The sequence below is a fragment of the Alosa sapidissima genome, chromosome 8, assembly GCF_018492685.1.
Source record: "Alosa sapidissima isolate fAloSap1 chromosome 8, fAloSap1.pri, whole genome shotgun sequence".
NCBI classification, from domain to species: domain Eukaryota; kingdom Metazoa; phylum Chordata; class Actinopteri; order Clupeiformes; family Clupeidae; genus Alosa; species Alosa sapidissima.
Genome location: NC_055964.1, coordinates 10,964,181 through 10,977,436, shown reverse-complemented (window position 1 = coordinate 10,977,436; position 13,256 = coordinate 10,964,181). Strand labels below are relative to the sequence as shown.

The following is a 13,256-nucleotide window of genomic DNA, read 5'->3' as shown; positions in this document are numbered from 1 at the left end:
CTTTTGTGTTGCAACAAAGTGTTTTGATTTCTTAAGACTGCGCTGCACTGTTCCCTTGTGAACAAAACAAAACAAAACAAAATCAGAAAAACACAGTGAGCAGACCCGCTGGTAAACACTGCTCTTTCAGTTCTTCCTACCACAAGCTTATTGTCTCTGAATATTTCTTGCACCTCAGATTCAGCTACTCAATTACAGTCACAAAAATAATTATTTCAGTCACGGACAGGAACTTAAGATGTAAAGAAAGTAATACAACGGCATATGAGATTTTAGATGGATAATATGGAGAATATTACGCTTGTTGAAGTTAAATCATTCTTGTTGGCCACCATACAGAGATTCAGAGTTTAAAGAAATTAACAACACAACACATTTTCAGCTTTGCATCTACAGTCCGGCTGTCCCATTCAGCTTGAATCCGCTACTTTTTATTCAGCAAGACAAATGCGGGCACACAACCCCAATCTGAGGCTGTTGTTTCTAAAGGTTACAACGAGCTGGAATGAGCACCACTGCTGGGGTCGGATGACAATACTGTGGGGCGAACTTTACTGATGGCTTTGTGTTCAGAGCAGGGATTTTCTTCCTCCCGGGCAAATTGAATTGTGTCGGCCGCACATGACCCGACCTGATGGGTGCATTTGGGCGAGGCTGAGAGGCCGCCATGGCATCTGCATTCCGAAATAAATAATGAAATAAACAAACAAAAACGTTAATGAAAATAAAAAAAAACCTGCCCATTTCCCAAAATGTCCCCTCAACTGCCTCCTGGGCATCTACAACCCAGACAGAAAAACTGAAGTGCATTCACTTCTACAGGGGCTGCAGCTTGAGAGCTCTTTTGTGACATGACTGCACTAAATGTTTTTTTTTTTTTAATTTTTCATAATAACAAATCAGTGGTTTGAACTGAAAAGCCCATTGGCCAGGTAACTAATTGAAAACTACACAACTTTGGCTTTGGACACAACCTTTCAATCTTGAAGCACTTCCCTTCACAGCTGCCTTGCTTAAATCCCTCGTAAGATTTTGTAAGATTCTCCTCTTGTTTTATGACACCATATTCCACCTCTTTTATTGTATTTCACACAATGCTTATCTCAGTTTACGTCTAATTGGATTTTTAATTTATCATCTCGCCATGTTGTCTTTTTCAGAAACCCTTACCCAGCAGAATCATAATACTGTGGAACATTCCCACTCCACAACACATCTGCCGAGGCCGAATGCAACAGCACAAAGCAGAGCATGCATAAAGAAACCAAGAGTCGTGATGTGAGAACTGCCAAGTGGCAATCTAGAAAACAAACAGGCTTAGATTATGGGTTTAATAATAAAACACACACATGCACACACACACACACACACACGCGCACGCACACACACACAGGTGGGCACAGTACTGCAGGTCTTTAAAAAAGGGGTCCCTCCAAGCACTTATTCAAATGTGCATAATTTTGCTTGGTAATGCCAATGTGAGTCAGTTTGTGTTTATTAGCTGAAAATGAATGTGGGTGGACAGTTCAGAGACATCTGAGCCCACTAATCTGGATCAGCCCGAAACCGCACACATTACGCAACGGCTCCACAATGGTGCCGCTAGCGTACTGTGCCAGAGTAACCAAGGAAACAGCACTACCACGAGCCCAGATGCACTCCCAAGGTTTCAGCCAAGGATACTTGGGGGGCTTTGCAGAGTGGCGTCTGGGGTGTGTTCAGAAACACTAGGACTAAATTCTACTAATGCTTCTCCAAGGGTTGTTTATGTGTGTGCGCGTGTGCGCGTGTGTGTGTGTAGATAGATAGATAGATAGATAGATAGATACTTTATTGATCCTCAAGGGGAAATTCAAGAAAAAAAAATGTATGCGCTGTGAAAGGAAACCAATACACAATATACTGTGTGTATATGTGTAATACCTACACTATTGTGTTCTGCTAAGACTCTCTAAGGCCTTGAGTATGCAGACAGGGCCTCCCGCTTCACCCCTCCTCCCTCACAGCCTAGGCTCCATAAGCATCAATTCCACTGCAATTACCAGAGCCTGACTTGCATTCATAGACTGAGCATTGCAGAAAATATGCTGGGGGGAGGGGCAGTGTTTTGGGTTGGGGGTAGTGGTGGTGGTGGTGGTGTGGGGGGGTATAGTCTTTCAGACATGGACATTTTTTAGCACGCTCTCTTCTTTCATGTTTGTTTTTCCTCGCTCCAGGAAGTGGAACTGGCTGTCTCAGAGGACCACTGTGGGGTCAGAGGTCACAAGAGAGAATGCTAGTCTTTTCATTTGCCTGCACCACTGTATCAGAACTTGACGAAACTTGAGGTGTGTCTACCTCTGTGTGTGTGTGTGTGTGTGTGTGTCACAACATTCTGCACAAACCAAATTACTAATGAGAAATTAACATCTCCAGGCTGGAGGAAAAAGTGTGCGTTACTGTGAGTGTGTGTGGTTAACAAAACAGTGTGTTCACAGCATACTGAGAAGCTTAATTTTAGACACCTGCAGTCAAGTCATGTTTAGGTGTTTACTCTCCCTCTCGTCCAGCAACAGAGCGGCGCCATTGTAAAGCTGTCAGCGCACGTCTTGTTCCCCTCGCTCCCCGCTGTTTGAATCTCACTCATCTGTATGCATTGAAATCGCCCGAGCCTGTCCACCACAGCACAGGCCACACATAAATAATTAAGCCGGGGATTATAGAAATCAAAGATGCCACGCGTCAAGGAGAGAGAGAGAGGTACAACAGTACAGTACAATGTTTGGGTTTTTCTTCAATATCTAATGGTGGCATGCGGCATGTCATCGGTTGTAGGGGTGAACCTTTGCTTTGAACATTGGGCCCCAATCAGCCCCCGTCATGCCCTATAACAGTTTCATATGATTATTGGGGGGGGGGGGGGGGGCATTTACACCCAACCCCCCAGCCCCGTCCCGCCCCGATTCCATTCTTTACACCTGTGAATCATCACTGATTCAGTGCCCATTTGTCATATAATCAAATAAGTGTGACTAATGGGAGCAAACACAGGGAAAGAGTGTTCAGCAGTTTCCATCCCAGTCAATCAGGTCCCATTAGGTAAAGTGGGCCTAATAGACAGAGACCTAAGGCAAGCAGATCCAACTGATATTAAGCATGTGCCACACACACACACAAACAAATGAGCAGTCACACACACACACACACACACACAATAAATGGGTGGTTCTCGTAGCAACCGAATGGGGGGAGGACAACCTGTGTGTGTGCGTCTCAAACAACCCCCTCCTGTGCATACCTTGTCCTATCTTGAAAGGGCCCCATGTGGACTGAAACTGACATTCACCTAGTTTCGTGCTGGACTGCTTGCTGTCAAAACATGCGGGCCCGTTGACAAGGAGGCCCTGTGGGCTGGTTTCATGGCATTTAGTTTTTCTGCTGACACGTTCCACTCCTTCACTGTCAACATAATGGGGACACTGCAGAATGTAAATATGGGTGACAAAAAAAAAAATCATTAACATTTATCATTGTTTGAAGTCATCCAAAAAAAAAATGGCTTAAATGTGCATAATACGTAACTCAGAAACAAAAATAGTGGTTTTGGAAAACCATGAGCAGGAGTAAAAAAGCATGCACACATTAGAAGGTGTGAATAAGAGTTATACAGAAGATAAAAAGCATGCCACTGTCAAGAAGACACTCTCAAATGAAGACCCCGGTAGGAAAACCATGACAAACGCTGTCTGCCGAGATCTTTGGTGCCACAGGAAAACTTGCCTAACTGGGGAGAAAATACCCGGAAATCCTGCCCAGCCAAGAGCATGGCAGTAACCAGGCAACGACAGCGTGGCCAAGGTAGTGGCAGACAGCAGCGGAACAATGACACTTACAGCATATAGCTGCATAGCATATTCAAGAACCATCTCTTTATTTTTTATCTCTCTCTCTCTCTCTCCCTCTTGACAGATGAATTTTAATACCTTTGCCAGAGTGTGTTAGGCCCACCATCAGCGGCGCTGTGCTTGAATTGGTTTAAGAGGACAATAAATCGCATGGAGAGTAAGGAGCATCAATTGTGACTGTGTGTGTCAATGGTCGCCACAATACATCACTCTCGACACCTGCTGAGATGCTGGCTGACAGGCCGCATGAGCAATCAATCCTTTTCACTGCCAGCCTTTGTGTACGATGAATATAAAACCTCGCATCTTCAGCAATAAAACAGCTAAGGCGTAAATGTAACTCTGCTGTGGGCTAGGAGAACAACGTTGAGTGGCCATATCATCACCGATGACACGCATACGGACGACCCCTTGCCTGGCCAATATATGGCAAGCATTGTCAATTTGGAGAGGCTGTAGGGGAGGTGGGTGAAATGAGATGTCATGGCGGGAGCGGATTAGGTCTGACGGGGGGGGGGGGGGGAACCTCCAGCACCGCTGTGGCTAAACATTTCATGATCTGAGCGCTGAACCAAGACGGGGGAAGAAATTACCGTTCGTCCTTGGCCATCAACTCTAATGATAATATTTGAGCCCGCTGTCACGAGGGGGGGGGGGGGGGGGGTGGGTGGCTTAAAAAAACAGGTGAGGTTGTTTCAGTAGAACGGCTGGTTTGTTTTGAAGTGCTGAAAATGACCTTTTTAACAGGTGAATGGAGAGAACATAGCAGACCAGTCCATGCATCTATGGGGGGATGGAAGGGGGGTCAGTTATTGATCGTATTGACTGCTTTCCTACATGTGTGCGCACACACACACACACACACACACACACACACACACACACACACACACACACACACACACATCACTGTTGAGTCATTAGTATACTGTGTGTGTACACAAGAGGAGGCCAAGAGGGGAGACAGAGAGAGAGCTGAGAGGAGTTCAGTGCATGCCTGTCACTTATCTCCATCATTACTCAGGATAATCCACCTGAAGAACTGCAGAAGCAGCAAGAGGACTAAAAGAATAAAGCCACCACACTGCTTAGTCAGATTCCTGAGCACCCTTCAATTAATTGTAAGGAATGTGTGACAATGTACAATAGCGTGAGCACATAAAACCATGAGAAGAAAGAGAGGCCGCCAATAAATTGGTTTTATGATACTGACTGATATACAATTTACTGATAACAACGTAGGATAATCTTAGATACACATCAATGACAACACAGGCTAAAGTTCTACTCATGCACTTCACACGGCAGTTTGTACAGCACAAAGTGCCGTATGTGCTTAAGGGGTCAACTCCTGCTTTACAGTGAAAAAATTCCTGGTTTTAAAGTGAAATTACTAATGGCCATTACTAATGTCCATTAGCATATTACGACAAATACTCCGTTTTGCACACAATGGTGATCGCATGACAGGACATCCTCCCTATGGCACCCACGCCTGACACTGGGTCTCTCACTGTATGGTCCAGCACCAGTAATGGGCCAACACACAAACGAGAGGAGGGGTGGGTAGGCACAACACAACACCCCCCCTTACACACATGCACACACACACACGCACATACGTCCCTCCACACCCCTCCCACCCTCTGCATCCCCAGCTCACGCCATCCTTTGTGGCCGGCGTTCCATTTGTCAGAGTGGAGCGCGGGCGCAGACAATGGCCGGCACCCTGGGCTTTGATTTCAGTGAGTTTCCCCTGCACGCCACAGCACCTCTGCTGCCCCGTCCCCCGTAAACAGCCGCGCTGCTCTCTACCATCACAACACACGACACACAACAACTGGAGGTAAGGTAAGGTGTGTGTGTGTGTGTGTGTGTGTGTGTGCGCGCGCACAGAGGAGTGTGGTGGGGTGGGGGTGAGGGGGCATATTTTAAAAGGGACACCAAAAACAATGAAAAGACAGTGTTGGTGCCTGTGTATCAGAGTGTGTGTATGTGTGTGTATGTATGTATGTATGTATGTGTAAATTTGTGTGTCCATGCGTTTGCAGTCATATCGCAGTATACGTATATAAGTAAGTATATACTCTTTTGATCCCGTGAGGGAAATTTGGTCTCTGCATTTATCCCAATCCGTGAATTAGTGAAAGACACAGTGAGGTGAAGCACACACTAATCCCGACGCAGTGAGCTGCCTGCTACAGCAGCACTCGGGTAGCAGTGAGGGGTAGTGGCGGTAGCCTCAGCCGTTCCTACTGATCAGGGTTCGAACCGGCAACCCTCAGGTTATAAGTCCAAAGCGCTTACCAGTAGGCCCAATATATGTATATACAAACACAAGTAAGCATAGAAAAAGCAGCATTTGCATCTATGTGTTTGTATGTGTGTGTGTGTGTGTGTGTAATGGCCCTCTGTGTGGAAAGCAGTGGGGCTGCAGCCTACAGTAGTGCAGGTTGCTACAGTGAACCTAACCTTTGTACATGACCGCACCTCCCCTCCCCAACCCATCACCACCACCAACTAACAGCTTTGATGTAGTCTCTGCTGGAGACGGCTGTCTTCAATGTGACGTGTGTGTGTGTGATGCAGCGTGTGCCGCAGACAGACAAAATGACTCCACACAGATAGAGGAGGGGGAGAGGAGGAGGAAGAGGAGGAGGAGGAGGCGGAACGACCCTGGGCCACTCTCTTTTTCTCACCATTATCCTTGACTTGCTTAGATGGCCAGACAATGGGGCTTGTTTTTACTGTCTTACGTTCCATCATGTCTTTCCTTGCCTTCACACACAGACAGACAGACAGACCGACATACAGACACATACAGACACACACACACACACACACACAGAGAGAGCTCTCATCGATCTCATTAGGCACCACTCGAAGCTTAAAAGCTGAACTTTCTGCACAAGGCAAGCACTCCTGGTGTGGTCTCCCCATGTTAAGTTAAGCCATTACATGGGATTTCTGGGCTTGAGCAACTTCAAACAGGGATGTTCATTAAAGCTACACGCCATTTTGACTTTGACAACACACTCAGATCACTCAAGGCTCCCACTCTCATTTCTGTAATTGTACATGGATGGGGGGGGGTGGCGTGTGGTTGGTGTGGGACAGTGGGGGTGGAGAAGTAGTTGTTCATCATGAGGAGTAGCTATCGTGACAGTCCGGCTCAGCAATCTAGAGTTTCTGCCCTCCTCCACACCCACACACACACACACACACACACACACACTGTATCGGGAAGGAAAATCTAGGTCACTCCCTCAGAAATGTGTTTTGCATCTTCGCATAGCATTACGGGACGGTTCCTGGGCACATCCAAATCCAAAGTTTAGAGCGGGAATACGTTCCTGGAGAGCCAGGCTCTCTGAAAACAGTTCACCTCCAGCCAGCTCACACACTGACCCTGAAAACTGTGGCATGCATTCGTATACACCCCCACCCACCCTCCTCAACTCAGACCAGACCATTAGCCTACATTTTTGGGGGCTGAGCCATAGGGTGGAAAAGACTGCAGCAGTGCCGGCCCCTCCCCTCCCCCTGGGCCCCTCCCTCTCCCAATCCCAGCACCCACCGAGGAGACAAAAAAGGGGAACCAATTAGGAGTGGGGACACTCTGCGAGCAACCAGTCTTCCTCGCAGCCTCAGAGACTCCTACTGACACTGTAACACAGATATCACTGCTGCTGAATGAGTGTGTGTGTGTGTGTGTGTCTCAGGGATGGAAATGAGCACCAGCCACCAGCGAAAGGCTGGTAAAATAAGAAAGCCGCTGAGACATCTCAATATCATTATTTACTACGTAGTTGCTGGTGAATATGACCATTTATTTGCCAGTGGCTGGTAGATGTCCATATTTTAAAGAGTGCCTGTGCATGAGGGTGTATGTCTGCATGTTGTTTTTTGATCATTTCACTAATGACCGGACCAGGCCTCCTCACCGGTTTCTTTGGCACTACCCAGGCATGTTAAATGAGGCTTCATGCAGACTCACTGAGTAAACATTTCTGCAAATGTCATCCACCTGCTGCCAGCTGACTGAAGAGGGCCCTCCTTGAACTGACTGCATATGTGTGTATGTATGTGTGTGTGTGTGTGTGTGTGTGTGTGTGTGCCCTCAAAACTAGGTCTGAGTGTGTTCAACTGCTGCACTGGCGTGTCATAATGACTTGCTTCTAGACAGCACAACCTTTTCCCCAGGACTATCAATCCAGTGTGTGGATGGCGTGTGGCACGAAAGGTATTTTAAAAAGCATTTTGAGGCCCTTTTCAATATCATGGCTCAAACCAGCGCAAATGTCAAATTCTGACTCCAAAGAGAAGAAAAAGAGCTAAGCAAAATGTCTGGAGAACTAGGTTATCACAACACACACACACACACACACACACACACACACACACACACACTTAAATCCCAAAATGACCCCTCTGTGCTGTTCTGTGGCAGTCAATCGTACTTGCCTTGCTGAGGGAAGGACGTTGTGGCGGTGCCAACGCGAACCAACAAGCCCCATTCAAATCCCAGCCTCTATTATACCGACCACCCTTGCACCAGACCGGGGCAAAAATAAAGAGGGGCTCCTTTTTCTCCCTCTTCTCCCTCTCCTCCTCCTCTCCAGTCTCCGGGCCTGCTCTGGGCGCCCATCGAGTGGGGCTGTGTGTTTAACCCCCCATCCTGAGCAGCACACAAGCCTGCCTCTGATGTGGACCCATTAAATGCTTTCAGAGCTCCACAAGAGGCCGATTCAGTTTAGCCCCCCCCCCCCCAAACACAGGCTACACACACACACACACACACACACAGATGTACAAGCATGAATGTACACACAAACACGTACACACAGAGATGTACAAGCCTAAAAGCATGCACGCACACACACACACGGCTTTGAAAAGGGATCACAAGAGAGGGCAAAAGAAGAGTTTAAGGGCTAAGAAATACCCCATTTCAAGACAAAACACTAGGAGGGGGTGGGGGGTGGGGGGGGCACTGAAGGTGGCTGCTGAGAAAATGCTGGTACACCTTATAGGCAGGAGCTCAATGGCATCATCACAAACATCACTCTCTACATGTATTTATTTTGCTGAGCAATTTCCAACAAGTTTCCATTCAGTCACAAACAGACAGACAAGCATCCCTGTTCCACACAGACAGACTAAACACATAATTCCCTGAGAGCTCTGAACCAGCACTAGCTCTCAATAATCAAACACGGGAGACTCGTTTCTACTTTATACACCCAAAAAAATGGGTCCAGCCTAGCTGAACCGACTAGCCTAATTAATGCTAATCCATTAAAAGGTGTTGCCTGCAATGTACAAGACACACGGCTAATGTTCCCATTCATCATTATCCAAGGCCTGTGCTCCTTGTCACAGACTTAGGAGTGGTACATCCACAGACCCGGCAGTGGTGACCTCATGACACACTTTTGTAGGCCAATGTGATCTATTTTTCTTCCCGAGCATCTTAAGATTCATGAGGAGTCATTGTGAGGAAAGACTGCGGGAAGGGTTGCGGGAAAACACTGCGGGAAAAGACTGCTCTCTCTCTCTCTATCTCTATCTGTCTCTACTCTCAAGATGAAACTCTCCAGAGGCACCATAAGGATGTCAGAGGAAATCGACGCAGACGTGCCACAGATGCATTAGGGGGGAGATGCGCCGCCGACCCACCTCGGCAATCAAATGAGTTATGCCCAGTCAGTCTTGGCCTGTGTAATAGCCCTTGCTTTTTAATGAAAACATGCATGACTACAACCAGCAACTTCTCTCTCTCTCCGCTTGGATGGTTTCCTTTCCCATTCTGAGTGGGCAGGGCGCCAGTCTGAGACAAAGTCGGGGGTAGAATACTGACTGGTTGGAAGCTTTTTTTGGTCTCAAGTGTGTAAAAGAATTAGGAAACAGGTCACACTGGCTGAGTAAAACAAAACGAAAACAAAAGATCTGCTGGCTGATCTGCAGAGAAATAGTGTGAGTAGGGGGACTGTACTGAAATGAGATGGCATTAATGCACTTTGCATTTTCTTCTGACCTTCTGCTGAAATGTCTACAAAGAGGGAATAAAACACAAAAAGCTGATATATTTTACACAAGACTAGGCGAGTTCAATAATCAATAGTCAAATGATCAATATGCAAATGTCTGTCAATTACAGAACCAGGTGTCTATTGCATGATCAATCCTAATTTGAATACTCACACAGGGGACATCTCCATGCGTGAGCATTCAAACCATCCTTTCCTACTCTACCAACAGTTCCCATCCCATCCCAAAGCGCAACCCAATCCACTTTATGTGCCAGTACTTCTCCATTACAACTCAAATTGAATGCAATGCTTCACAAACTAGTGACTGGTGCATACAGACAGACAGATAGACACACACACAGTGGAGCAGCTTGCCTTTATCCCATGCTTATTTGAGAGACAGAGAGTCATACAATCAATTTAAAGCAATTGACATGCAGGGCATGGCAAAATCCCTGAGATACATTTAGGAAGCACTTTGTGGTTAGAAATACCCCAAATCACGGTGCGCTCATATTCCTCTAGGTAACACAATCCAGCTCACTGTTAAATCCTGTGAGACATGTGTGCATCCTATTGGCATACAATCAGACAAGTAGACTATACGCAGTTCCATATTCCATATTATTTCAAAAGCAGACCAGTCTGATTAAGTTTGATTTTCACCAATGAGAGAGCGGTTTGGGCACACAGAAAACGCCTCCCACACAACCGAAATACGAACATGTCCAGAGCACTTGTGTAAAGCAACTGCTCCCATGCGCGCTCTATACAGGGAACATGTCTAATGATGGATCGACCACAGACAGATACGAAGATTACTCTCCAAAGGTTTAATAAACATGAGTGGAAACTTGTCATGGCAACCCAAATTAGTCACATCAATCATGTCATTCTTTATCAGAACCTATTTAAGCTGCACATAGCTACGACAAAGTGCCCAGGATCGCTTTCTTCTATGTCAATGGCTGAGTACAGACTTGAGAAACATTTATACAGATACCAAATAATCGATCAGTTTAATTGCCTCGTATAATTTCACTACTCTAAGTCAGCAGCCATCCATAACCAATTGAAGTCTATGTGCGCTACTCGCGTAGCCCCTTCTGCACCCCAGAATCCACACACCACACCCCGCTTCCGTCGCCAGCTAAACCAACCAAAAATTACTGCAAAAATGACTTAATAGTCACTTACCTTCCGAGTTCTTCTCCTATATTGTACTGGTCCTCTACATTCTCCTGTTTAAAGACGGTCATGGTGATGGGCGCTTCCTGCTCCCCGGGATTCCCAAATCAGCGCCCCCGCTTTCAGCAACCCATCTCTGTCAACCTCTTGACAGTTTACGTCGGACCCCTCTCATGTTTGCTCTACAAAAGAGAACAAAGGCATGGGCGTTATATGCTGAACTCTGTAAAAATGTGATTTCAACTACGCTACGCATATGTTCACGCAAAAAGCAACGTTTATTGTTAGCCTTAGTTGTGCACTTCGAGGCTGGTTTAGTAAAGAAGAAGCCGGGTAGAACGCACTTCAGGAGAGCCTCGTTCACAACCACACTCCCACTCAGTTACTCTGCAAATAGATATATTAAGTGAAGAATTAATATAAAAAAAGCTTTACGGCATCGAACCGTGTTCAAAGTTGACATAGCGTACACTTTCTAAATGTATAGTGTATCAAAAGCCCAACTGGGTCATAAACAAGCAATACAGCTGAAGGTTTGGCGTTGCCTAGAGAACACGGACTCTAACGTAAGGCTCAGCTCTTTGTGCAATGTCCGGTTATAATTACTAACAGAGCAGGTGCGTAAGCCCATCCAAATATTTCAATATATTCGCCAAAAGGTTAACACTGTTCAGGAAAAAAGGAATTCACAAAAGATAGAACAAACCTGAAGCGGAATCGACACCTTTCTTCAGTTCCTTTGGCACAAGCCTACGTTGTCGCTCTCTCTAGGGATACAAATGAGCAATATAAAATTCAAAAGTACCTCCTCTTACTCCCTGCAGACGTCCATGTCCAGATGGCAGGTGAACTCCAGTGTAAAGCGACAGAAGCAACGACCGTTTCGTATGCCACATGAAAGTAAAATGTTACAGGAAATGGGTGTATTGTAACAATGTAGCCCTACTACTATTGGTGAGTGCGTTGTGTGTGCCGCCTTGTGTGTGTGCGTGTTGACGAATGTGTAATGCAACACCAGTGGCGAAATGTTTCCGTCTCAAGGAGGCAGTATAGAGTTGATTGTCGATAGGATGTCTTTCCCATGCAGAAAGATTTTAAGGTAACCATCAGCATGAACACACGAAATAGTACTGAGTAAAGCTCTGATGTTCCTTGTTTTCCTAAAGTAACGGTGATGTCTAGGAGATCTAAAAGTGCCAATTAAACTAATAACACACGTGTCATAAAAGCTTGTTTCACAGAGCTTCTGCATGGTGGTGACATTAGTTCCTGCCATTCTGTACAAATTCGTGAACACATGGGTGATATGTGTATGTTTTCTTTAAACAATAATGTATAATGATATTTTTTTATCATTTCCTTGTGCCACTCTATCTTATGCCATTGGGAGCTGAACAGGGCTATAATCATATGAACTGTGCATTGGTATACACTTTCATCATTAATGTTGCAAATGACTGTTGCAGAAAGAAATGGCTGATATTTAATGCAATATCTACATTGCCCATTATCAGCAACCATTCATCCAATGTTTCAAAGGCACATTCTGTTTACTAATGTGATATCATTTTAAAAGGCTAACTGAGAAAACATTGGAGAACCCTTTTGCAATGATGTAAGCACATAATGTAATCTGAAAAGTGCTGATTAAAAAAAAAAACAATGCAACTGATCTCAGTATTCTGTCTATAATGGAGGGGAATGGAAATTTCTAAGTGACCCCAAACTTTTGAACGGCAGTGTAGAAAAATAAGTCCAGATATTGTGGCCAAAATAAGCAGATATTCAAAAACTTGAATTTGGTTGTGCAACATCTGCATGTGCTTTTCTGGTTATGCCTTTGTGTGGCTATATTTCCATGGTTCCATGTGATCATGTAAACATGTGATCATGTAAACATGCCTTCAGAATAGCCTAAAGAGAGAGGAGGAAAGGGGGACATGATGATGCCAATTGGGCAGGGATAGAAGGTGGCATGGGGTGAGTAAAGGAGCAAAAGTGTTAGTAAAAGAGTTATCTAGTTAAAAAGTGGATAGCTTAGTCTAGGGTGTGTCTGGGCAGAGAGAGAAGGTAGTGCATCATTTCTCAGAAATAATGACCAATCTACACATCTGCTTTTTTTCAACTGGTATTTCATAATTCTACAACTATC

The 13,256-nt window shown here is 45.5% G+C and overlaps 1 protein-coding gene across 2 annotated transcripts in view; it reads right to left on the bottom strand.

Moving 5' to 3' along the window:
• dapk1 (death-associated protein kinase 1) overlaps positions 1-12,085 on the bottom strand; it is a 65,767-nt gene extending 53,682 nt beyond the window's left edge. The window contains exons 1-2 of one of the 2 annotated variants that reach the window (XM_042100923.1): positions 11,811-12,085; positions 11,114-11,286 (exon numbers count right to left, since the gene is read on the bottom strand). In XM_042100923.1, the coding sequence (XP_041956857.1) occupies positions 11,114-11,175 (62 nt within the window). In that variant the 5' untranslated portion in view covers positions 11,176-11,286; positions 11,811-12,085. The remainder of the gene's footprint in view (positions 1-11,113; positions 11,287-11,810) is intronic. The other variant, XM_042100924.1, reaches the window with a different exon arrangement.
• Positions 12,086-13,256: the final 1,171 nt, after the last annotated feature.